The sequence below is a fragment of the Zootoca vivipara genome, chromosome 17, assembly GCF_963506605.1.
Source record: "Zootoca vivipara chromosome 17, rZooViv1.1, whole genome shotgun sequence".
NCBI classification, from domain to species: Eukaryota; Metazoa; Chordata; class Lepidosauria; order Squamata; family Lacertidae; genus Zootoca; species Zootoca vivipara.
This window is the reverse complement of record NC_083292.1, coordinates 30,313,600-30,336,883: the sequence shown is the minus strand read 5'-3', so window position 1 is coordinate 30,336,883 and position 23,284 is coordinate 30,313,600. Positions and strand designations below refer to the sequence as shown.

General features: G+C 50.5%; 1 protein-coding gene across 1 annotated transcript; it reads left to right on the top strand.

Moving 5' to 3' along the window:
- The first annotated feature begins 8,080 nt into the window (after positions 1-8,080).
- On the top strand, positions 8,081-22,986 carry LOC118075728 (actin, alpha cardiac muscle 1). Its single transcript, XM_035097922.2, has 7 exons — positions 8,081-8,114; positions 10,216-10,356; positions 14,844-15,168; positions 16,777-16,938; positions 18,414-18,605; positions 20,559-20,740; positions 22,493-22,986. The coding sequence occupies exons 2-7, from the start codon at positions 10,228-10,230 to the stop codon at positions 22,634-22,636; spliced, it is 1,134 nt and encodes a 377-aa protein (XP_034953813.1). The 5' UTR covers positions 8,081-8,114; positions 10,216-10,227; the 3' UTR covers positions 22,637-22,986.
- Positions 22,987-23,284: the final 298 nt, after the last annotated feature.

Below are 23,284 nucleotides of genomic sequence, written 5' to 3'. Positions count from 1 at the left end.
ACCTAGACCCTGTTCCATCCTTCCCAGCCATAGATGGGAATCAAGGTGCCACTTCCCCACACAAACGTTCCCACATAAGGGCTGGACGGATCTCACTTAGCTATTCCTGGCTCATCCTCCGCTGTCGGTTTCATCAGGATGCTCCAGGCAGCTCCTTGACTTTTCGCCCTCGGCCACTTGCTCTCTGTCCGTCTCCCACCTCCCTCTCCACCTTATGCTGGAAGCACCGTGGGAGGGACTTTATTCGCTTCAACCCCTTTACGTGAGGACAAACAAGGAGGACCCTGTGGCTAGGAATGGGTGGATCTGTTAATTTTGAATTCTATTTCTCATTTCTCCACTCTCGAGTCTGTTCTCCACATTTCCACATCAGTTTGCGCGTTTCTTAAAGACAAGTCCTCGTGAAAACTTGGCAGCATTTTAGTGTGGATTTCTCCTCCCTTGCTATGCCGTTTTGCCCAATATATACCTTTCTGGCAAAGCAATTCCCACTTTTAATGCACTTTTCACTAATATATGCACTTGGCTGGGCTGCAGAACTGCATTAATGCAGATTTTGGAGGGTGCCTTATTGCAAGCCACGCTCCCTCTGTTTTTGTCTCTCTCTCTCTCTCTCTCTCTCTCTCTCTCTCTCTCTCTCTCTCTCTCTCTCTCTCTCTCTCACACACACACACACACACACAGTATTTCGGGAGCAGAGAGGACAACCAGATTCACTGCATCCCCTTTCCTTGGAGGGCAATGGAGGACCCTGAGGCCAAGAACACACGTTCATTGGCACTGCCCAGCCGACGTGGTACTGGAACTTATCCATGTAAACAAAGCTTGCATCGTGAGCCCTAGGCTTCTGGTGGTGGCATCTCTTCGGCTGCCTTCTCACTCACAACCCCCCCCCCCAATTGCTCTTTTAAAAAATGCTGGAGCAGCAGAAGCCCAGGCCAGCTGACTAGCAGAGGCCTCCCTTGGTGAAAGGAGGAGGATTAGCAGCTTTGTAGAGGCCTCCGGTTAGCCTCAGTCAATGCCACTCAAACAGCAGGAAGGGAGAGCTTTGCATCATGATCCACCTCTGCAGTCTGGAGCGAAGGAGTTCAGAGGATGCACTCAGCATTAGGCATGCAGGTAGGAACAGGTAGGAATCTACCTTATGCTGAGTCAGAACAGTCTAGCTCAGAATTATCTGCACTCATGGATTGGGAGTTTCAGGCAGCCCTACCTGGAGATGTCATTGTGGAATGAACCCCAATTCTCCGCACAGAGCTGCAATTCCCCAAGTTTCTCATTTTTTGACAGAATTACAAGCCTGGTAGATGAGGGGAACGCTGTGGATGTAGCCTATCTTGATTTCAGCAAGGCCTTTGACAAGGTGCCCCATGATATTCTTGTAAAGAAGCTGGTAAAATGTGGGCTAGACAATGCTACCATTCCGTGGATTTGTAACTGGTTGACTGACCGAACCCAAAGGGTGCTCATCAATGGCTCCTTCTCATCCTGGAGAGTAGTGACTAGTGGGGTGCCACAGGGTTCTGTCTTGGGCCCAGTCTTATTCAACATCTTTATCAATGACGTGTGAAATATACTCGGAGTCAAGAGTGAATTTCATGCTCTTTATTCAGCTCATAGTCATCAAGGAGGAGAAGAGAAGACGAATGAATCTTTTCCCCAAACCATCTGCTTATATACATTATTTACACAATGGGCCTTGCGTGATTGGCTACTTCAGGGCTACACCTGTGGGCCAATTATATTGTGGATTGACTTCTGCCTGCAGCCTGATTGGCTGCTCCTACAGGCCAATCAGGTAGCAGATTCACTTCTGCCAGCCGCCTGATTGGCTGCTCTAGCAGGCCAATCAGGTTGCGGATTCACTTCCACCTGGAGTTGGATTGGGTAGCTCCCGCTGATTCTGAATCCTATTGTTCTAGGATTCAGCTCAGTACATAACACCCCTCCCCTCTAAGTTCCAGTCCTGCCCGGGAAGTTGCATTCGTAGTCCCCAAGGTCTGCTGGCCGCCTCCGTGTGCGTTGTGGCCTGGGATGTTCCTTGGTCAGGGGTTCTGGTTCTGGCTCATGTTCCGAGGCTGCTGGCTGTGCCGGGGCTGTCTGGTCTGGCGCCACTGAACCACTAGGTTGTAGCCCTGGTTCCGGTGTCCTTCCAGCCTCGGGGCGCCCCTCTGTGCCTACTGCTTCTGCTTCCCCTGCCCACCCCTCTCGCTCTACAGGCCTCACTGCCCTGCTGTCCCCTTGGGACCCCTCTGTCCCGCTCTCCTCCCGGGTTCCTCCTGGGAATCGTTGCCGTAGCTGGTCGCAGTGGTGGCGCCAACATTGCCCCCCTTCTGTTAGTACCTCGTACGACACGGGACCGGTCACCTTGGTGACTGTGGCGGGTACCCATGCTGGGCCTGCCCCAAAATTCTTTGCATACACTGGGTCCTGGGCCACAAATGTCCGGGGGTTCCTGCCTTTCCCCACCACTACCTCATCCTGAGCTCTGTCGGGGTGAAGTCGGTCCAGTCTAGTTGCAAGGCGCCGGCCCATTAGTAATTCAGCTGGGCTCCGGCCCGTCGTTGTGCTTGGGGTGCTGTGCTGTGCTAGAAGAAATGCGGCAAGGCGGTATTCCCAGTCCCCTTGTGTCATGCGGCGGAGGCTGTCCTTGGTGGTCCGCACCATGCGCTCCGCTTGGCCATTGGTGGCAGGGTGGAATGGTGCTGAGCGGATGTGGCGGATGGCGTTCTGCGCTGTGAAGGTCTGGAACTCCTCTGACGTGAATGCGGTTCCATTGTCTGAGACGAGGGTGTCAGGGAGCCCGTGGGTCGCAAACAGCTTACGTAGTACCCGGATGGCTGCCGCCGTAGAAGTGGATGGTACCAGTGCGACCTCCAGCCATTTGGTGTAGGAATCCACCACTATGAAGAATGTTTTTCCCTGGAAGGGGCCAGCGAAGTCCACGTGCAAGCGTGACCATGGATGTCGGGCGGACTCCCAGGGCTGGACTGGGGCCCTTGGGGGATCCGGGCGGGATTCTTGGCAGGTCTGGCAGTGTTGGACCCAGGCCTCTATCTCTCTGTCAATTCCCGGCCACCACACATAACTCCTGGCAAGGGCCTTCATCCTCACTACCCCTGGGTGTGTCTCGTGTAGGGCTGTGAGGACCCTTTTGCGGAGGGGCTGGGGAACAACAACCCTGCTTCCCCATAACAGGCACCCCTTGTGGGCCGACAGTTCATGTTTGCGGTTTGTGTAGCCAGCGAATTCTGGCCCGGGGCTGCTGCTGGGCCATCCTCGCCACACCCAGTCCAGGACCCGGGAGATGACCCTATCTTTTGTGGAATGGTGCGCAACTTCTTGTGCCTGAATGGGTCGGTCGGGAAGCAGCTCCAGGGTCATAACCTCTTGCGCAGGCGCTGGGTCGGGGCCTGTTTCTGGTAGTGGTAGCCTGCTGAGGGCGTCTGCGTGGCCCATCGCCTTCCCAGGGCGGTGGATTAGTGCATACTGGTAGCCGGCAAGGAAAATTGACCACCTGAGGACACGTGGAGACAACACTTGGGGGGTCTGCTTCTCAGGGGCAAACAGGCCAAGCAACGGCTTGTGGTCAGTCACTATGGTAAAGGGCCGCCCGTACAAGAAATCATGGAATTTTTTTACGCCCTTCACGATTGCCAGACCCTCCTTGTCAATCTGTGAGTAGTTTCGTTCGGCTGCAGCAAGCGTCTGGGAGAAGTATGCCACCGGCAACTCTCTTCCATCCGGGAGTTGGTGTCCCAGGACAGCGCCGATGCCATAGGGAGAGGCGTCGCATGCCAGCACCACTGGCAGCCTCTCGTCGAAGTGTGCTAAGACCGAGTTCGAGACGAGCAAGTCCTTGACTGCCTGGAATGCGGCCCTTTGTCGCTGGCCCCACACCCAAGGGGCCCTTTTATCTAGGAGTCTGTGTAGGGGCTCCGCTACCGCTGCCTTATGGGGAAGGAAGGCATGGTAAAAGTTCAATAGTCCCAAGAATGACTGAAGTTCGGGCTTGCTCTTGGGCGCTGGGGCCTCACAAATGGCCCGTACCTTGTCACCGGTTGGATGGACCCCTTCTGCGTCCACCTTAAATCCCAGAAAGTCCACCTGCGGCACTCCCAGTAAACACTTTTCCCGCTTCACCTTGAGGCCCGCCGTCTGGAAACGGTGCAGGACGGAGCGGAGGCGGTCCTCAAATTCCTCTGGTGTGGGCCCGGCGATCAGTACATCATCGAAGAAGGGGGTGACGCCAGGAATCCCTTTAAGGAGAGAGTCCATTAGATTCTGGAATATGCCTGGTGCCACGCTAACGCCAAATTGCAGCCGCTTAACTCTGAATGCCCCTCTGTGCGTCACAATCGTCTGAGCCTCTGCTGTGGCTTCGTCCACAGGCAACTGTTGATACGCTTGGGCCAAGTCCAGTTTGCCAAAGATTTTTGACCCAGCCAGGGTGGCGAGGACATGGCTGACCACTGGCACTGGGTATGCATGGGCCGTGAGAGCCTTGTTTATGGTGCATTTGTAGTCTGCACAGATGCGGACCGAACCGTTAGGCTTGACGGGTGTGACAATTGGAGTTTCCCAGGGGGCGTTGGGCACTGGCTCCAGCACTCCTTGCTCCACGAGCCGGTCCAATTCCTCGTCTATGCGGGGTTTCAGGGCGAACGGGACCCGGCGGGCCTTGTGCCTGATGGGTCGTACAGCGGGGTCTAGCTGTAGGGCAATGGGGGGTCCTGTATATCGTCCCAATGCCCCATCGAAAACCCCTGGAAACTCTTTGCATATGGCGTCCACGTCCACTTGTAAGCTAGTGCGGTTCACCCCGGTAACGGCTAGCCCCAGAGGTCCAAACCATGCCAGTCCCAGTAAGCTAACGTAGGGGCCCTTAACTACCAGCAAGTCCAATTGTTGCTTTCGCCCTCGATATTGCACCCTGAAGGTCCCCACCCCCATAGTAGGGACCTTACGTTTCTGGAAGTCCCGGAGGGTGAATGGGGCCGGCCTTAGTTTGGGACCCCCATTAGGGCACAGTTCCCTTAATGTTCGGGCCGAGATTATGGATAGAGTTGAACCCGTGTCCAGCTCCATGCGGCATGGGGCTCCCTCTATCTGTACCTCTATATAAATTTTCTCTGTGCTGGGATGGGGCAACTGGAATACCTGGTAGTCCGTGATCTCCGTCGAGTTGCCTTGGTGCATGGTGCCGTGTGACCTGGGGCTCCTGGGTCGGTCATCTGATGCTTGTCGACGGGTGAGTCGAGCCCGACACACCCGGGCGATGTGTCCCAATTTTCTGCACTGCCTGCACTCTGCGTTGCGGAAACGACAGGTCCTCCTCTCGTGGTTCTCCCCGCAGCTTGCACAGTTCCCTCCTTCTCGTCGAGGCTGCTGTGGTGTGTGTGCTGCTTGAGTGCGCCGCTGTACTCGGTGTACTTCCTCCCTGTCAGATTCGGATTCGTCGGTGAGGTCTTCGTGGTAGACCCTCGGTTGGGATGGCGGGGCCGGTCGTGCTTCTTGCGTTGACCTCTCGGCGGCTTCGGTTGCCAGGGCTTCCTCCAGAGCAATCTGGAACGTGAGGTCTTTTTTGGCGTAGAGGCGTCGTTGCAACATCTCGTCCCTCAGGCCACCGACGAGGCGGTCACGAAGCATGTTCTCCAATTCTGAGAAGTTGCATAACCGGGCGGCTTGGCGGAGGGAGGTCACAAACCCAGTTATGGTTTCCCCCGGGGCTTGCCGCTTTGCGTAGAAGGCATTTCGGCAAGCTACCACCGAGGGCTGTGGTGAGAAGTGCTCCTTCAGCCGTTCCATTATTGTTTTGTAAGAGACGGTAGCGACATCTCTAGGTGCAAGGAGAGCCCGGGCGATTTCAAACGTCTCCTCTCCACAGACGCTGAAGAATGTCGCCCTCTTCATGGCATCGTTGGTGACTTCTTTCGCTTGCAGGAGGAAGTTGAAACGGGCGGCGTACCCTTCCCAGTCTCCTGATGCTGGTTTGAATGGCGAGAAGCTGCTGTCGGTTGCCATTCTGGGTTCCTTGGGTCCTGGAGCTGAAGCCTGGATGCACGGTGCGATGCAGCGGTGCAGCAGGTGGCGGTGCTGCGGTGCAGTGCGTGGTGGCGGTCAGCTCAGCAGGATCCCACCTTCGTCGCCAGTGAAATATACTCGGAGTCAAGAGTGAATTTCATGCTCTTTATTCAGCTCATAGTCATCAAGGAGGAGAAGAGAAGACGAATGAATCTTTTCCCCAAACCATCTGCTTATATACATTATTTACACAATGGGCCTTGCGTGATTGGCTACTTCAGGGCTACACCTGTGGGCCAATTATATTGTGGATTGACTTCTGCCTGCAGCCTGATTGGCTGCTCCTACAGGCCAATCAGGTAGCAGATTCACTTCTGCCAGCCGCCTGATTGGCTGCTCTAGCAGGCCAATCAGGTTGCGGATTCACTTCCACCTGGAGTTGGATTGGGTAGCTCCCGCTGATTCTGAATCCTATTGTTCTAGGATTCAGCTCAGTACATAACAACGTGGATGATGGGCTTGAGGGCATCCTGAGCAAATTTGCAGATGGCACCAAATTGGGAGGGGTGGCTAATACCCCAGAGGACGGGATCACACTTCAAAATGACCTTAACAGATTAGACTACTGGGCCAAAGCAAACAAGATGAATTTTAACAAGGAGAAATGTAAAGTACTACACTTAGGCAAAAAAAAAAATGAAAGGCACAAATACAGGATGGGTGACACCTGGCTTGAGAGCAGTACATGTGAAAAGGATCTAGGAGTCTTGGTAGACCACAAACTTGACATGAGTCAGCAGTGTGATGCAGCAGCTAAAAAAGGGCTGCATCAATAGGAGTATAGCATCTAGATCAAGGGAAGTAATAGTACCACTGTATTCTGCTCTGGTCAGACCTCACCTGGAGTACTGTGTCCAGTTCTGGGCACCACAGTTCAAGAAGGATACTGAAAAGCTGGAACGTGTCCAGAGGAGGGCAACCAAAATGGTCAAAGGCCTGGAAACGATGCCTTATGAGGAACGGCTTAGGGAGCTGGGTATGTTTAGCCTGGAGAAGAGAAGGTTAAGGGGTGATATGATAGCCATGTTCAAATATATAAAAGGATGTCATATAGAGGAGGGAGAAAGGTTGTTTTCTGCTGCTCCAGAGAAGCGGACACGGAGCAATGGATTCAAACTACAAGAAAGAAGATTCCACCTAAACATTAGGAAGAACTTCCTGACAGTAAGAGCAGTTTGACAGTGGAATTTGCTGCCAAGAAGTGTGGTGGAGTCTCCTTCTTTGGAGGTCTTTAAGCAGAGGCTTGACAGCCATATGTCAAGAATGCTTTGATGGTGTTTCCTGCTTGGCAGGGGGTTGGACTGGATGGCCCTTGTGGTCTCTTCCAACTCTATGATTCTATGATTCCCATGAAGACGGATTGATTGCTAAAGCACTCTGGGAATTATATCTCTCTGTGAATAGGAATAGGGGGTCTTCTCTAACTACTTTCAGCACTCCTAACAAACTACAGTCTCCAGAATTATCTGGGGGGGGGGAAACCCAGATTGTTTAAAGTGATTTAAAACCTCCCCCCCCCTTTGGAGAGGAGGTAGAGAGCTGCTTCTGGTCCACAGGCCACGGGTTGCCCACTTGCATCTAAAATTAAGACCCCTGAGCAAAGTGCCTCCATCTCTCGCAATCCGAAGGTAGCAAATGGATCTTTACAGATCCTCCTTCTGTCCCGTCCCTGTCCCCCAACTCTTGGCATTGCAAGTGTCTGCAAAACAGAGATGGGAGAAGGAGAGAGGCCAGACTGGTGAGGGGTGGGAGGTAAGCAGGTGGGGTCTGGCTTCCCCCAGCAGCTGAGCCATAATTGCCCATGAAAGGCACAAGTGACAGGTGGCCTGGAATGTGTCCAAATATGGAATGTATGAAACGTCCCTTTCAACCCCTGCAGGGGGAAGGAAGCAGAGGGTGAGAGAGGCTGGCAGGAGCAGAGGGGAGGGGAGGAGTAAGGCCGGTGGGAGTTTAGGGGTATAAAAGACTGAACCCTGCGAGCCAAGCCTGACTGCTCATTGCTTCCTTTCTCTGGGCTGCTGCAGGAACTGGTGAGTACCCCCAGAGCAGCTGACGCCGACTGTAAGCTCTCTGGGGCAGAGACTCCGGCTGTGTACGCAGCATACATTTAAAGCGTGTTTCTCCTCCCCACCTTGCAAAGAATCCTGGGCATTGTCATCTACCCCTTCACAGAGCTACAATTCCCAGCACCTTTAACAAACCACAGTTCCCAGGCTTATTGGGTGTGTGGGAAAATATGCTTTAAATGTGTGGTGTGTACGCAGGGCTGGGCGAGACAGAACTGCTTGTAGGAAGATCAGAAGCTGCCTTATGTTGAGTCCATTTGTCTCAGAAGTGTCCGTACTGCCTCTCCAGGATTCCTCTCCAGGATTTCAGACAGGCGTCTCCCCCTTCCTTACCTGGATATGCTGGGGATTGGACATGAGACCTTCTACATGCAAGGCAGATGCTCTGTGACTGAACTAAGGGCCTTGATCCCCTGGAAAGGCATTGCCAGTCATAGTGAAAAGGAATAATAGGCCAGGCATGGTCACCTCTACAAAGGATAATGCGGACCTGGGAAAGCGGCAACTAAAAGGGCAAAGACACCGAGCATCTTTCCCCATGATCATTTTTTTAGTTAGGTTTTTTTTGGGGGGCGGATGCAAGTTAAGGGAGGATACGACTGAGAGGTGTATACAATTATGCATGGTGGGCAGAAGTTGTAGAGGGGGGTGTTTTTCTGCCTCTCTTAAGACACGCTTCCAACTCGTGGGCATCCCATGACTCTGAATGTTGGCAGATTCGGGGCAGGCAAAAGGAAGGACTTATTCACACGCTGCTGCGTAGTTCAACTGTGGAATTTGCTCCCCCAAGGGACAGTGATGGCCACATCTTGGCCGGTTTTTAAAGGGGATTAGACCAATGACTGGAGAAGGATGCCAATGGCCTCTGAAGGCTACGGTAACTCCTGGGAATTGCAAGTAGGGAGAGAGAGCTTGGGTCCTCTCTGCGAGTTTCCCAAAGGCATCTGCTTTGGCTGCAAGAACAGAATGCTGGACTCTGTGGGTCTTTGGCCTGATCCAGCAGCCAGCCTCTTCTGTTCTTCACATTCAATGCATGGCATCTTCCGTTGAAAGGGTCCCAGCGGAAAACCTCTGCCTAAGGCCGTGGTGAGCTGCCAGCAATGCTGGAATAGGCAGCATTGCTCTAGTCTAGAATTTGGAACCAACTTTCTCCTGCCGCCGCCACTGATTACAGCTACAGCTGTCTGGCGTGTACGCTTAAAATGTTTGCTTTCTGCCAAGCGGGAAGCTGAGGAAGCTTTCTATTTGGAAATGCAATCTGCTCGCGTCCCGGACTGGAAAGTATCCAGGTCGATTCTAGCTTTTCTGGGTTTTACCATTGTAGGCGAAACTCTATAGGCTGACTCCAATGTTAGTCCTACTCAGAGTAGACCCATTGAAATTCATCAGCATGGCTAAGGGCTTATCTGCACTTCCTCTTGTCCTGCTGCTCCTCCCTGCCCCCCTCCCCAAAGCTGCAATTCGGATTTCCCCCAGATTGCTATTTTCCCCAATCTATCGCTAAAGAGCAGCTTTTCTCTTGGAAAGTAGTGGGGCAAGGTGGGGACCCATGCTTTCTAGACAGGACACCAGCGGAAGTGTGGATGAGCTCTAAATTAGGTCCCTTGATTTTAATAGGTCTACTCAAAGTAGAATTTAGTTGGTTCACACCCTATGAGTTTATTATACAAGAGGGAGGAAAACCAGGGCAAACAACCCCTTCCCCCTTCCTGAATCCTAAAGTTCGCACAGGAGAAAAGGAATCAGATGGAATCTGGGAGGGATTTCCAACCAGTGATGTATTCGCTAATTTGCTAGCCCTTGCAATTTTTTTTAAAAAAATTGAATTACGTGTTCTCAGCGACCGTGTTTCATGTTTCATGTGCCGTGTTTAATGGCCCGCCATTAGGTCTCAAGTTTGGGCCCTGAAATTTCAGGGTATGGGATGCTCTAGACCTGGCAACACTTGCCCCACATAGATATGGCACAGAAGGACTGCTGTCAGGGGGGAGAAAAGAGGAACAGATGAGGTCAGTGTGGATCACTTCCAGAATGTAACCCTCGCCACCCATCTCTCATCCCTTAGTGAGCCAGCACCATGTGTGATGACGAGGAGACAACTGCCTTGGTGTGCGACAACGGCTCCGGTTTGGTGAAGGCCGGCTTTGCCGGGGACGATGCTCCCCGCGCTGTCTTCCCCTCCATCGTTGGGCGCCCAAGACACCAGGTAAGGAAGCAGTGGTTGCAAGGCTCTGTTTGGCCCCCACTTGCACTATTCATTTAAAGCAGAGCCCTGCCACTTTAAAAAGCCACAACTTTCCCGCAATAATCCCGGGGAGTTCAGTTTGTGAAGGGTGCTGAGAATTGTTAGGAGAGACCCTCTTTCCCCTTGCAGAACTACAATTCTCAGAGCTCCCTGTGAGGAGGGATTGGCTGTTAAACCGCTCTGGGAATGGTAGCTTACTGTGGCATTCATGGCGATTTGTGCTTATGGTGTTACCAGGGCGGTTATATAAACTGCAGCCTTATCAGCTACTAAGGGTCCTTAAGTTGCGCCCAGGCAGGACAGAGATAGTCAATAAGACACCGGGGTTGAATCCAGAGAAAGAGTTTAATTCTTAATTAAGAGACTCTTGGTGGTTAAGCCTCACGACAAGAGTAGAGAAACACAAATTGCAAAGCTTCTTATACACTTCTTTGGGCTCCTTTCCCCCTCCTCTATAAATGTGCGCACGCACTCTGTCCGGTCCTTGTGCACAGACACATGCTGACTCAGGCAGCCTTGAGTGCATAGACGCAAAGGCAAAGGTCAGAAACATTGAGGCAAAGGCAGGGGTAACATAAACAGGGCTATAGGGGACAATGGTGATTTGCGCATCTCCCCCCCCCCCTTCACATCATCTATGCGTATTGTCAATTACTGTCGAATTCATATCTCTGGCTGGCCCCGGTGCCCTTGGGTAAGTTCCGTGTCTTCGGCAGCTAACGCATCATTCCCTTTGATAAGAGGAATGTTTTCATTTTACAAGGCTGTTCTGTCTTCCTGTCAGTTCTATGCAATGCCTCCTTCTCAGGCTTACCCTTTGGCACACAGAGAGGCAAAGAGAGCAATAGGGGGGGTGGTGGCTAAGCCATGCACTCAGGATTATACAATGCAGACTATATGATCAGACTTAGCTCAATAACACAATTGGCAAATCTCTCCCTTCAAAACAATCTTGCTTTCAATCGTGTTTGTGCCTGCCAAAGTTTTGGGGAAGCCACGCTGCTTCATTTCCAATCGATACACATCCCGTAACTTCCCCCTGCAGTCCCGTATCTTTTTGTATCCCAAAATGTACTGCGTGGAATTGTGGTTTTCCTCTCACTTTTGTTGTGCCTCTTCATACAGCAATAGCAAGTGATCGTTGGCCAGAGTGCTTTAACAACCAATCCTCCTTTTCCAGGGAGCTCTGGGAATTGTAGCTCTGGGAGGAGAATAGAGGGTCTCCTAAGAACTGTAGAACTCCTAGGTTTCTTTGGGGATCGAAGTTGTGACCGTTGAAAGTGACTGCTTTCACTGCAGTCCCTGCTGCTCCCTAGGGCAGGAGTGAAGTTTCTGGACAGAAAAAGAAGTGCTCTTTCACACGCCACAGAGGAGGCAGTGATAGCCACTGCATTAGGTCCAGCCGTGACCGACTCTGGGGTTGTGGCGCTTATCTCGCGTTATTGGCCGAGGGAGCCGGCGTACAGCTTCCAGGTCATGTGGCCAGCATGACAAAGCCGCTTCTGGCGAACCAGAGCAGCACACAGAAACACCGTTTCCCTTCCCGCTGTAGAGGTACTGATTTATCTACTTGCACTTTGACGTGCTTTCGAACTGCTAGGTTGGCAGGAGCTGGGACCGAGCAACAGGAGCTCACCCCGTCATGGGGATTCAAACCACCGACCTTCTGATCGGCAAGCCCTAGGCTCTGTGGTTTAACCCACAGCGCCACCCGTGTCCCTAGCCACTGCATTAGCTGGCTTTAAAAGGGGACTAAGCAGATTCATGGAGGGTAACACAAGCGAGGGCTCCTAACCACAATGGCTGTGTTCTCCCTCCACGGTTAGGGGTCTCCTTAGCACCCTTAACAAGCTGCAGTTCCCAGGGTTCTTTGGAGGAATCCAGGACTCTTAACGTGGTATCTTAGTGGCCTTAAATAGACGGTGTGAATGTGGCCCTTGAGGGAACATTGCAGACCAACTAATAAAAGCCGAATGATGTGCGGGTGATTGAGTAGAAAAAGCACCACCGCCAATTTTAGAAAGCTTCAGAATGCACCTGCAAACCCGCCCACCCCACACGGGTCTGGAGGTGGGGCACCCTAAGGAGAGAGCAAGGATGTGGGTGGCCTTCCCTTTGGAGTTCTCCACCTGCAGCCATGTGTATATGACCTTACAGGCGGCCTGTGGGAGATCACCCCCAGAACAGCAGGGGTCTCCCTGACAAATTCCAACCCAGGCAATTAAGAGATCATTTGCCTCTTGGCTTTCCAATGGCATTTGGTTTCCTCCTGGGGTGAAGTTATGCTCTTAAACAGCTGCTAGGCCAAAGCTTAGAAGGCAAAGAGCATTTGGGAGCCAGGGCATAAGGGTCAATGGCAAGGGGAGAAAGGGAGCCTGTCATGCCCTCCAACATTTCTCCAGTGAAAATAGGGATGCCCTATTCAATAATAATAATAATAATAATAACAATAACAACAATAATAATTTTATTATTTATACCCCACCCATCTGACAGGGTTGCCCCAGCCACTCTGATAGCTTCCAACATATATAAAAAACATAATTAAATGTTAAAGATTTTTTTAAAAACCTTCCCTATACAGGGCTGCCTTCAGATGTCTTCTAAAGGTTGTCTCCTTGGCTGGGGAGTTGCATAACTCCATTCCCTCCAACATTTATCCAATGAGGAACCAGAAACCGTACGCTGGCTCCCTCGGCCAATAAAGCGAGATGAGCGCCGCAACCCCAGAGTCATTCGCGACTGGACCTAACGGTCAGGGGTCCCTTTACCTTTAAGGAAAAGCTGGACATTCCGGGATAAAATCAGAAACCAGGACAGCTTCTGTAAATCCAAGACTGTCCCTGGAAAATAGGGACACTTGGAGAGTCCTCTCTCTCTCTCTCTCTCTCTCTCTCTCTCTCTCTCTCTCTCTCTCTCTCTCTCTCTCTCTCTCTCACACACACACACACACACACACACACACACACAGAGAGAGAGGGGGGGGGATGCTTCAAGTTTCAGACAATGTTTATTGAGTCTACATCCTGATTTGCTTTGTACAAAGTTCGTGGGGAGGTGCATTTTGGTAGAAAGGTGCGGTATAAATTCCAACAATAATAACAATAACTAACAATAATAATTTCAATATCTTAGTTATCATCGAGTAACAAGCAGTTACTCGGCTGAATATGAGTGTAAGAAAAAGGACAATAAACTATCAGTTATTTAACTTTTACTGTCAACCTAATCTTAGCTGTATGTTGTTGTTTGTTGTTGTTTAGTCATGTCCGACTCTTCGTGACCCCATGGACCATAGCACGCCAGGCACTCCTGTCTTGCACTGCCTCCCACAGTTTGGTTAGACTCATGTTGGTGGCTTTGAGAACACTGTCCAACCATCTCGTCCCCTTCTCCTTGTGCCCTCCATCTTTCCCAACATCAGGGTCTTTTCCAGGGAGTCTTCTCTTCTCATGAGGTGGCCAAAGTATTGGAGCCTTAGCTTCACGATCTGTCCTTCCAGGGAGCACTCAGGGCTGATTTCCTTAAGAATGGATAGGTTTGATCTTCTTGCAGTCCATGGGACTCTCAAGAGTCTCCTCCAGCACCATACTGCTATTGCAGTAGGAACATAGAGGCAAAGTAAGTTGCCTTCTACAGAGCCAGACAGTTGCCCTATATAAACAGTTGTCTACACTGGCTGGTAGCAACTTTCCAGAGTTTTCGGCATGCAGTCTCTCCTGGCTCTGCCTGGAGATGCCACAGGGGAGTGAACCTGGGACCTTCTGCATGCCAAGCAGATGTTCTGCCACTGAGCTACAGCCCTTATTGCCCTAGAGGGGACAAGGCACTACTCGGATTTGCTACTCAAATGACTTTGCTGGCCTTGAATACTCTGTACCCTTTTGGACAGGGGGAAGCACCATTCCCTGCTCCCTTTAAGGGGATGATTGGGAGAACAGAATCCAGATTGGAGGGCAGTGTTTGTAAACAAACGTGAACCTCCCCCCCCCAACCCCCTATGTCTATTTTGCTTGAAATTAAGCACCCAAAAGCATGGGGAGGACCAGAGCCGTTTTAAGCATATCTGGCGCCGTAGTGCAAAGGATCCGGGCGCGGCGCTGCTTCACATGGCGGAGGCGGGCAAGGGAGGCGAGCTGATGCCAGGAGGCGCCGCGTCCAACCTCCACCTCTTCCCTGGCATCCTCCAGAACTTGGCTCCCTAGCCTCTATAGGTAAGACGCCCCCGGGGAGGACCAGCTGTGGTGGCCAGGACCCACTGGGGCTGGAGGGCAGGGAGCCCAACAGTGGCTGGAGCCAGGTTTTGCCCCCATCCTCCTCTCCACTGCTGTGTTCTACAAGGGCCACATGGAGCCGCCCTCTGGTCCGAAGGCAGGCTGGTTTGGCAATGGTCTGGCTCTCCCTAAAGGACCACCCTCTCCTGAGTCCCTGCTCTCGCTTGCTTCCAGGGCGTCATGGTGGGCATGGGTCAGAAAGACTCCTACGTGGGAGACGAGGCCCAGAGCAAGAGAGGCATCCTGACCTTGAAATACCCCATCGAGCACGGCATCATCACCAACTGGGATGACATGGAGAAGATCTGGCACCACACTTTCTACAACGAGCTGCGCGTGGCCCCCGAGGAGCACCCCACCCTGCTCACCGAGGCCCCCCTCAACCCCAAAGCCAACCGGGAGAAGATGACCCAGATTATGTTTGAAACCTTCAATGTGCCCGCCATGTATGTGGCTATTCAGGCAGTGCTGTCTCTCTATGCTTCTGGCCGTACCACTGGTAAGGGGGTTGTGTGTGTGTGTGTGTGTGTGTGTGCGCGCGTGTGTGCGCACACACTGGGAGGGGGGGCGAAATCAGCAAAATTGTTGGTTGACCCCCCCTTGGGACCAAGAGGCAGGGGTAAACATGTTTTAAATGGAATGGACTTCCCAGCTGCTTCCACACCAGCTGTTTATTAAGCACTTGGTAGCTCAGTTGGTGACGCGGGTGGCGCTGTGGTCTAAACCACAGAGCCTAGGGCTTGCCGATCAGAAGGTTGGCGGTTCGAATCCCCGCGACTGGGTGAGCTCCCGTTGCTCGGTCCCAGCTCCTGCCCATCTAGCAGTTCGAAAGCACGTCAAAGTACAAGTAGATAAATAGGTACCACGCTGGTGGGAAGGGAAACGGCGTTTCCGTGTGCTGCTCTGGTTTGCCAGAAGCAGCTTAGTCATGCTGGTCACATGACCCGGAAGCTGTCTGTGGACGAACGCCGGCTCCCTCGGCCTATAGAGCAAGATGAGAGCGCAACCCCAGAGGTGTCCATGACTCGACCTAATGGTCAGGGGTACCTTTACTTTTACCTTTAGCTCAGTTGGTTAGAAGAGCATGGTGCTGATAACGTCAAAGTTGCAGGTTCGATCTCCGTATGGGACAGCTGCATGTTCCTGTATTGGAGAGGGCTGGATGAGATGACCCTCTGGGTCCCTTCCAACTCTGTGATTCTATGATTCATTCATCCTGACTTGTTTGCAGGGAGATTGTGGGCTGTTTAACAAGCAATTTGCATTTGTTGCTCCTCTTGCTCCGGCCCCTTTTGCCTCTGACCCCAAGACCTCCAGAAAGGAACGTGGTCCTCAGACTGAAAATGGTTCCCCACCTCTACACTAGGGCAGGGGTCGCCAAACTTTCAGGACCAGCGGGTACATTTCATTTGGGCCAGTCACAAAACAGTAGTTACTATGCGGGGGTGGGGGTGGGGCATAATACAATATGGCTGCCATGGAGAGTGTGCCGTAACACAAAATTAGAGAGACCGCCACCCCTGGCAGCCATGAGAAGTCAGCTATGCCCTGCTGGTCCTGATTCTGGAGATCACGCAGGATTGATTTTTACACACAAACACATGCACAATGCTGCTGTTTCTGTCTAACAGGAACATGGAGCATTCCTCAGTACTGGGGAAAATATACAAGGTGACCACACCACTCTTGTTTCTTATAAAATGCTTAGAAGGCACATTGGTCCCCTTTCTTTCTAGGAGGGCAAGAAAGCTCAGAGTCTGGAGCACCATGGTACTTGTGTGGGTGCTGGGTTGGCAACCCCTGCTCTAAAGCAGTGTTTCCCAACCTTGTGCCTCCAGATGTTTTGGGACTACAACTCCCATCATCCCTAGCTAGCAAGACCAGTGGTCAGGAATGATGGGAATTGTAGTCCGAAAACAGCTGGAGGCACAAGGTTGGGAAACACTGCTCTAAAGTATTGTGGCAAATGTTAACTGGCAGCCATCTGGCATGCATTCACCAGGATAAAAGCCCCCATCCACCCCCAGCCAAGAGACTTGTCTTGTGGGACACCTAGCAGTCTTCTCTCTCTCCAGCTCTCTACCAACTCTGTTCTCCTCTTCTGTAGGAATTGTACTGGATTCTGGAGATGGCGTTACCCACAACGTCCCCATCTATGAGGGCTATGCCTTGCCCCATGCCATACAGCGCTTGGATCTGGCCGGCCGCGACCTCACCGACTACCTGATGAAGATCCTAACCGAGCGTGGCTATTCCTTCGTCACCACTGGTAAGCGAATTGCTATGTGGTACGCTTTAATTCTGCAGCCAATATCTGCTTGAGTCTACTCCCCGCACCGGCCAAGAGCATATTTGAAAACAAAGACTGAATGCCTTAACCAGGCATCTCCAAACTGCGGCCCTCCAGATGTTTTGGCCTACAACTCCCATGATCCCTAGCTAACAGGACCAGTGGTCGGGGAAGATGGGAATTGTAGTCCAAAGCATCTGGAGGGCTGAAATTTGGGGATGCCTGGCCTTAACTCTGACCCCATGTGCACTACCAGTATACATTTAGAGCAGTATCATACCACTTTTGAACAATCATGGTTTCACCCAAAGAATCCTCGGAGGTGTAGTTTGTTAAGGATGCTGAGAGTTGTTTGTTGTTTAGCCGTGTCCGACTCTTCGTGACCCCATGGACCAGAGCACGCCAGGCACTCCTGTCTTGCACTGCCTCCACTGCAGTTTGGTCAGACTCATGTTCGTAGCTTCGAGAACACTGTAGGCGACCCCTATCGCCCTCACAGAGCTACAGTTCTCAGAGTGGTTTAAACAGTCAATCCCTCCTCCCAGGGAACCCTGGGAATTGTAGCTCTCCGAGAGAAATAGCAATATAATGAATTGAAAAAGATGTTTAAAATAACGTTTGTAAAAAAAAACCAACCCAGAAACTTCCTTTTTTGGGAATTGTAGAGACATAACTACCCAAACTGTATAGAAATTTATTCATGTATGCAACTATGTCAGCAAGAATGTTACTTGCCCAAAAATGGAAAGGAGAATTCATCCCAGCAAATGAAGAATGGATACAAAAACTTACGGTATATGCAGAAATGGCAAAACTTAACAGAAAACAACAACAACAAGTTAACAAACTTTTTTAAATAAAAGAATGGAAATAGTTTATATTTACATACAAACTGTAAACAGATAAGGACATTGGCAGGATTATTGTAATAACCTGCAGTTTTATAAGAGTATATCTTTAAAGTACATGAATAAATGAGCAAATTAAGTTAGTTTGCATATGCAGAAAATATTAAAAATAAATTTAAGGAACCGCAGGAAGAGGGGGAAGGAAGTCAAGCTTTGAAATGTTAAAATGATTGTAAAATTATTGAAATGTATAAAACTGGAAATCGTAAAAAAGGAATCTCCTGGCGCTTCTCTGTACCCATAACAAAACTGCAGCTCCCAGGGCTCTTTGTGGTGGGGCCACGACTGTTCAAAGCGGTATGATAGTGCTTTAAATCTTCAGTGCAGATGGAGCCTACAGAACCAGTTCTTCCAAGCTGTGGGCTTCCTCTAACGCAGGCATAGGCAACCTTGGCTCTCCAAATGTTTTGGAACTACAACTCCCATGATCCCTAGGTAACAGGGCCAGTGATCAAGGATCATGAGAGTTGTAGTTCCAAAACATCTGGAGAGCCAAGGTTGCCTGTGCCTGCTCTAACGGATCAAATCCTTCCTGCCTCCCCGCAGCTGAACGGGAGATTGTGCGCGACATCAAGGAGAAGCTGGGCTACGTGGCTTTGGACTTTGAGAACGAGATGGCCACCGCTGCTTCCTCCTCCTCCCTGGAGAAGAGCTACGAGCTGCCTGATGGGCAAGTCATCACCATTGGCAACGAGCGTTTCCGGTGCCCAGAGACCCTCTTCCAACCCTCGTTTATCGGTGAGAAAGTAACAGCGGGAGCACATGAGAACTCCTTAGCGGAGACTGCTGCCCCATAGCTCTATTATGCCAGACCATTGGCTCTGGTGGCTGTGGCTGAAGGATGTTGGGGGGTACTAACAGCATTTGGAGGGCCCACAGAATGACCCAACCATGTATTAGAATACCTTTTCCATGGGGCTTATAGGTGGGGGGGGCAGGCTAATCTGCAACTGGTGGGCTTGTTCTGGAAGAGTGAGGGGTTTGGAGTACCTGAGAACTCAGCTGCGCCCATAGGTGAGGGATGGGGAGCTTCTGCAAATGCCATCAAGCGGAGGTTTGCTGGCCGGGGTGGCAACTGAGAGAATCATAGAATCATAGAATCATAGAGTTGGAAGAGACCACAAGGGCCATCCAGTCCAACCCCCTGCCAAGCAGGAAACACCACCAAAGCATTCCTGACAGATGGCTGTCAAGCCTCTGCTTAAAGACCTCCAAAGAAGGAGACTCCACCACACTCCTTGGCAGCAAATTCCACTGCCGAACAGCTCTTACTGTCAGAAGTGTGAGGGGTTAAGGCGTGTCAGTGGCAAAAAGGTCAGCCTTCTCCTTTGAGACTGCTCAGAAATGTCACACTGGTTTTACTGATGGCGAAAACCTTTACTGACACACGTCAGGAAGTGCAAGGGAGCCCAGGGTGGGCGTCTCGATGATACCAGCCTTGACCAGAGAGAGGGGTATCAGGTAGACACATTCCACTTACGGATTAGGGCCGAGGCTTTGGCAGTGGGTGGAGAGGAACAGCTGATCGCGCCAGGACAGGCCTCTTCGATGCTCTTTTTTCTACCCCAAAAATAGGCAGGGAAGCGGCAAAATTCCAGGATAGTATCCTCCTTCTCCTAAATGGAGGGGGAAGCATGACCTCCTGCTAAGCAGCTGCTGTAACTTGAGGCCATCACAAAATCCTTTGACTTTTGCCCTTGGCGAAGGATTCTTCTCTGTGGGTCTCCTCGCTTTAAAAGATCTCCCAGCCATGGGTGGAGGGGGCCACCCTTCTTTCCTCAAACTCCTTCCGGCATTGCAACACCAGGTGCAGAAGAGATTGCAAGATGTACCCGGGACTAGCATGACAAAGAATCAGTATGGCTGTTTCACCTTATTAAAATCAAATCTAGGAGATACTGCGTTCTGTCTCTAGCCCTAATGGGAGCTCACAAGGCCCGTAGGAGCCAAAAAATTTTTAAATACAACTTGCTTAAAACTTGGCAACTTAGCGATTGCCCTAATAAAGGCACTTCGTGGGAGGGCTTTGGGTGTTGTTGTTGCTGTTTTTACTAGCCTCTTGGCAATTGCTTTTTCCTGTTTGTTTTCTACCAGGCTAGCTCTCTCTGTTTCTCGTCTGACAGCCTCCACGGTTTCTGTTATGACTGTGGAGGCCAGGCTGATCCATCCCTCCTCCACCAGCCTGTTCGCTTGCACAGAATTACTTGTCGCCTGTGGGGACCAGGCATGGTAGTTAAATACAAGGCTGAGCTAGATTGGCTCTCAGAATGAATACAACCACGCCTGCCACTTGCAGAATTATCATTAATTGCCAGCCCTTCACCCTGAGGTCCCAGTTCAGTTTACAGTAATTTAAAATGCAACATTAAAAACAGTTTAAGGCAACTTAATACAGTGGTACCTCGGGTTACAGATGCTTCAGGTTACAGACTCCACTCACCCAGAAATAGTACCTTGGGTTAAGAACAGTTTCAGGTTAAGAAAGGACCTCCAGAACGAGTTAAGTTCTTAACCTGAGGTACCACTACAAAAAACAAGGTGGTTCCTGAAAATATACACCTCAGGTGTCAAAGGTCAGGGTAAAGATGTACCTCTGTGTGAGGATACATCCTTTTGTGCCAAATATAGTCAATTAGCATTAAATCTGCTCCCCAGATTTTGCAATCTTGAATTTATTTATTTTTAACCCAGGCATGGAGTCTGCAGGCATCCACGAAACCACCTACAACTCCATCATGAAGTGTGACATCGACATCCGTAAGGACCTGTATGCCAACAATGTGCTCTCTGGCGGCACCACCATGTACCCTGGCATCGCTGACCGCATGCAGAAGGAAATCACCGCATTGGCACCCAGCACCATGAAGATCAAGGTGAGACTGGCAAATAGACGGCAGAATTATTAACATTTGGCATTCCATTCCAATAGATAGGTAAGAGGAAAGCTGTGATAGATTCAGAAGTTACTGGTTTGTTTGTTTTGTGTGTGAGAGAGAGAAGACATCTGAAGGCTGCCCTGTTTAGGGAAGTTTTTAATGTTTGAAGTTTTATTCTATTTTTAGTGTTCTGTTGGGAGCCGCCCAGAGTGGCTAAGGAAACCTAGCCAGATGGGTGGCGTATAAATAATAGAATAGTAATAATAAATAATAATAATAAATGTTTCACCATTGTTTCTCCCTGAAAGTCCTTGGTAACTTGGATTTCCTTGGTGAGGCCTTACAGATCATAATCCAACAAGCTGTCTGTTCTATACGCCAGCTGCATTTTTCTGAAGAGCAGCAGACTCAGGCCCCATCCGCACTATGCATTTAAAGCAGTATTGTACCACTTTGAGTAGCCATGACGTCCCCCAAAGAATCCTCGGAAGTGTAGTTTGCTCAGGGTGCTGAGAGTTGCTGGGAGACCCCTGTTTCCCCTCACAGAGCTACAATTTCCAGAGTTCTGTGGAAAGGGGTTGTCTCTTAAACCACTTTGAAAATTGTAGCTCTGTGAGGTTAATAGCATACCGTCCAACTTGTTCAGACCCCAAACCGGGATGTGCGTCTTCCGGGACGCACTCTCAGGCGAGTTGTGTGACCCACGCCTCACCTTCACCCTGGAAAAAGAGCTTTTTCAGGGTGAAATCACAGCCCCCACAAAAAAAAACACTTTTTCAGTGCGATAGCGCAAGAGATTGTGGCACCCAAAATGGTCATCGCGATCTTGGGCTAAAAAACTAGGATGTCCCTTTTCTCTGGGGCACTTGGCAGTTATGGAATTGGGGGGGGGGGTTAACCAAATTACCAGTCCCAGAATTCTTTGGGGGAAGCCATGATGGCTGTTTAATGTGATATAATATGGTGGCCTTTTCTGCTGCTTTTCTCTTGTGTGAAGGTAGCATTATTTTTCTTGCATAAGGGACCAGCATCATTAGTAGCATAGAGAATTAGAATAATAGAATCTTAAGAGTTGAAAGGGAATCCAAGGGTCATTTAATCCAACCCCCTGCAATGCAGGAATCTCAGGTAAAGCATCCATGACAGGTGGCCATCCAACCTGTGTTTAAAAACCTCCAAGGAAGGAGAGTCCACCACCTCTTGTGAGAGTCTGTTCCACTGCTGAACAGCTCTTACTGTCAGATTTTCCAAATGCTTAGTCGGAATCTCCTTTCTTGCAACTTGAAGCTATTGGTTCAAGTCCTACCCTCTAGAGCAGGAGAAAACAAGCATGCTCCCTCCTCCATGTGACAGCCCTTAAGGTATTTGAAGATGGCTATCATATCTCCTCTTTTCCAGGCTAAACATACCCAGCTCCTTCAATTGCTCCTCATAGGGTTATTTCCAGACCCTTGATCATCTTGGTTGCCCTCCTCTGCACACGTTCCAGCTTGTCAACATCCTTTTTAAATTGTAGTGCCCAGATGATCCCCTTGTTGGTTTTTCCACCTTTTGGGAAATGAAATTGCCAGCGATGCAATGGAGGAATTTGTCAGACCTTACACTCTTGGCAGAGTTTTGAGTCCCAACAGGTATCGGGGAAGTTGGAATCCCCGGTGATTACGATTTCTCTCCTTTTTGAATGTTTGGTAATCTGCTCTAGTAAGGCATCATCCACCCCTGGTTAACTTTCTCACTTGCTCCCTCTAGATCATTGCTCCTCCGGAGCGGAAGTACTCTGTGTGGATTGGCGGCTCCATTTTAGCTTCCCTCTCCACCTTCCAGCAGATGTGGATCAGCAAGCAAGAGTATGATGAAGCCGGGCCATCCATTGTCCACAGGAAATGCTTCTAAAACGTCTCTTCATTACCCTTCCCTGGCTTCTCCATTTCAGGTTCCAGCTGCTGTCCCTTCCTCCCACATTTCATGGTGGTGCTTATGCCATTGGCTCATGCTGCAAGCACCATTCCTCCTCCTGACTAACCCCAGCACCGAGAGATCTACTCATGAGTATAATGGAAAAAAATATTTGCAGAAGGCTCTTCTGCTCCTCAGGGTCCTATTTCCATGGAATCATCCCTTCTGCAACACCACATATGGTGCTAGTGTCTCAAGTTCCAGTATTTGTCATTACTCCCTCTTTTCTCTCTCCTTCCTGAAACCTTAAAAGAATAAAGCAGTTTTACAGTAGAATGCTGTGGCTCAGAGTCTTCTGGGGCATTCACAAGACTGGCCCAAGATGTTTTCCCACTTGAGGTGAAGCAGCAAATGGGCTAGTCCTGTCAAAGTGCGTAGTACCAAAGGTCAGTCATAAGAAGGGCGCTGCTGGATCAGGCCAATGGACTATCTATTCCAGCTATGGCTGACCAGGAATTTGAACCTTTGGCTTCCAGCTCCAACACTTGAACCACTACACCAGGGATTCCCAAACTGTGGTCTGCGTGCTTCATTCAGGTGGTCTGTGGCATTGCTGTGGCCTTGTGGTTGAAGAGAGGAGATAGC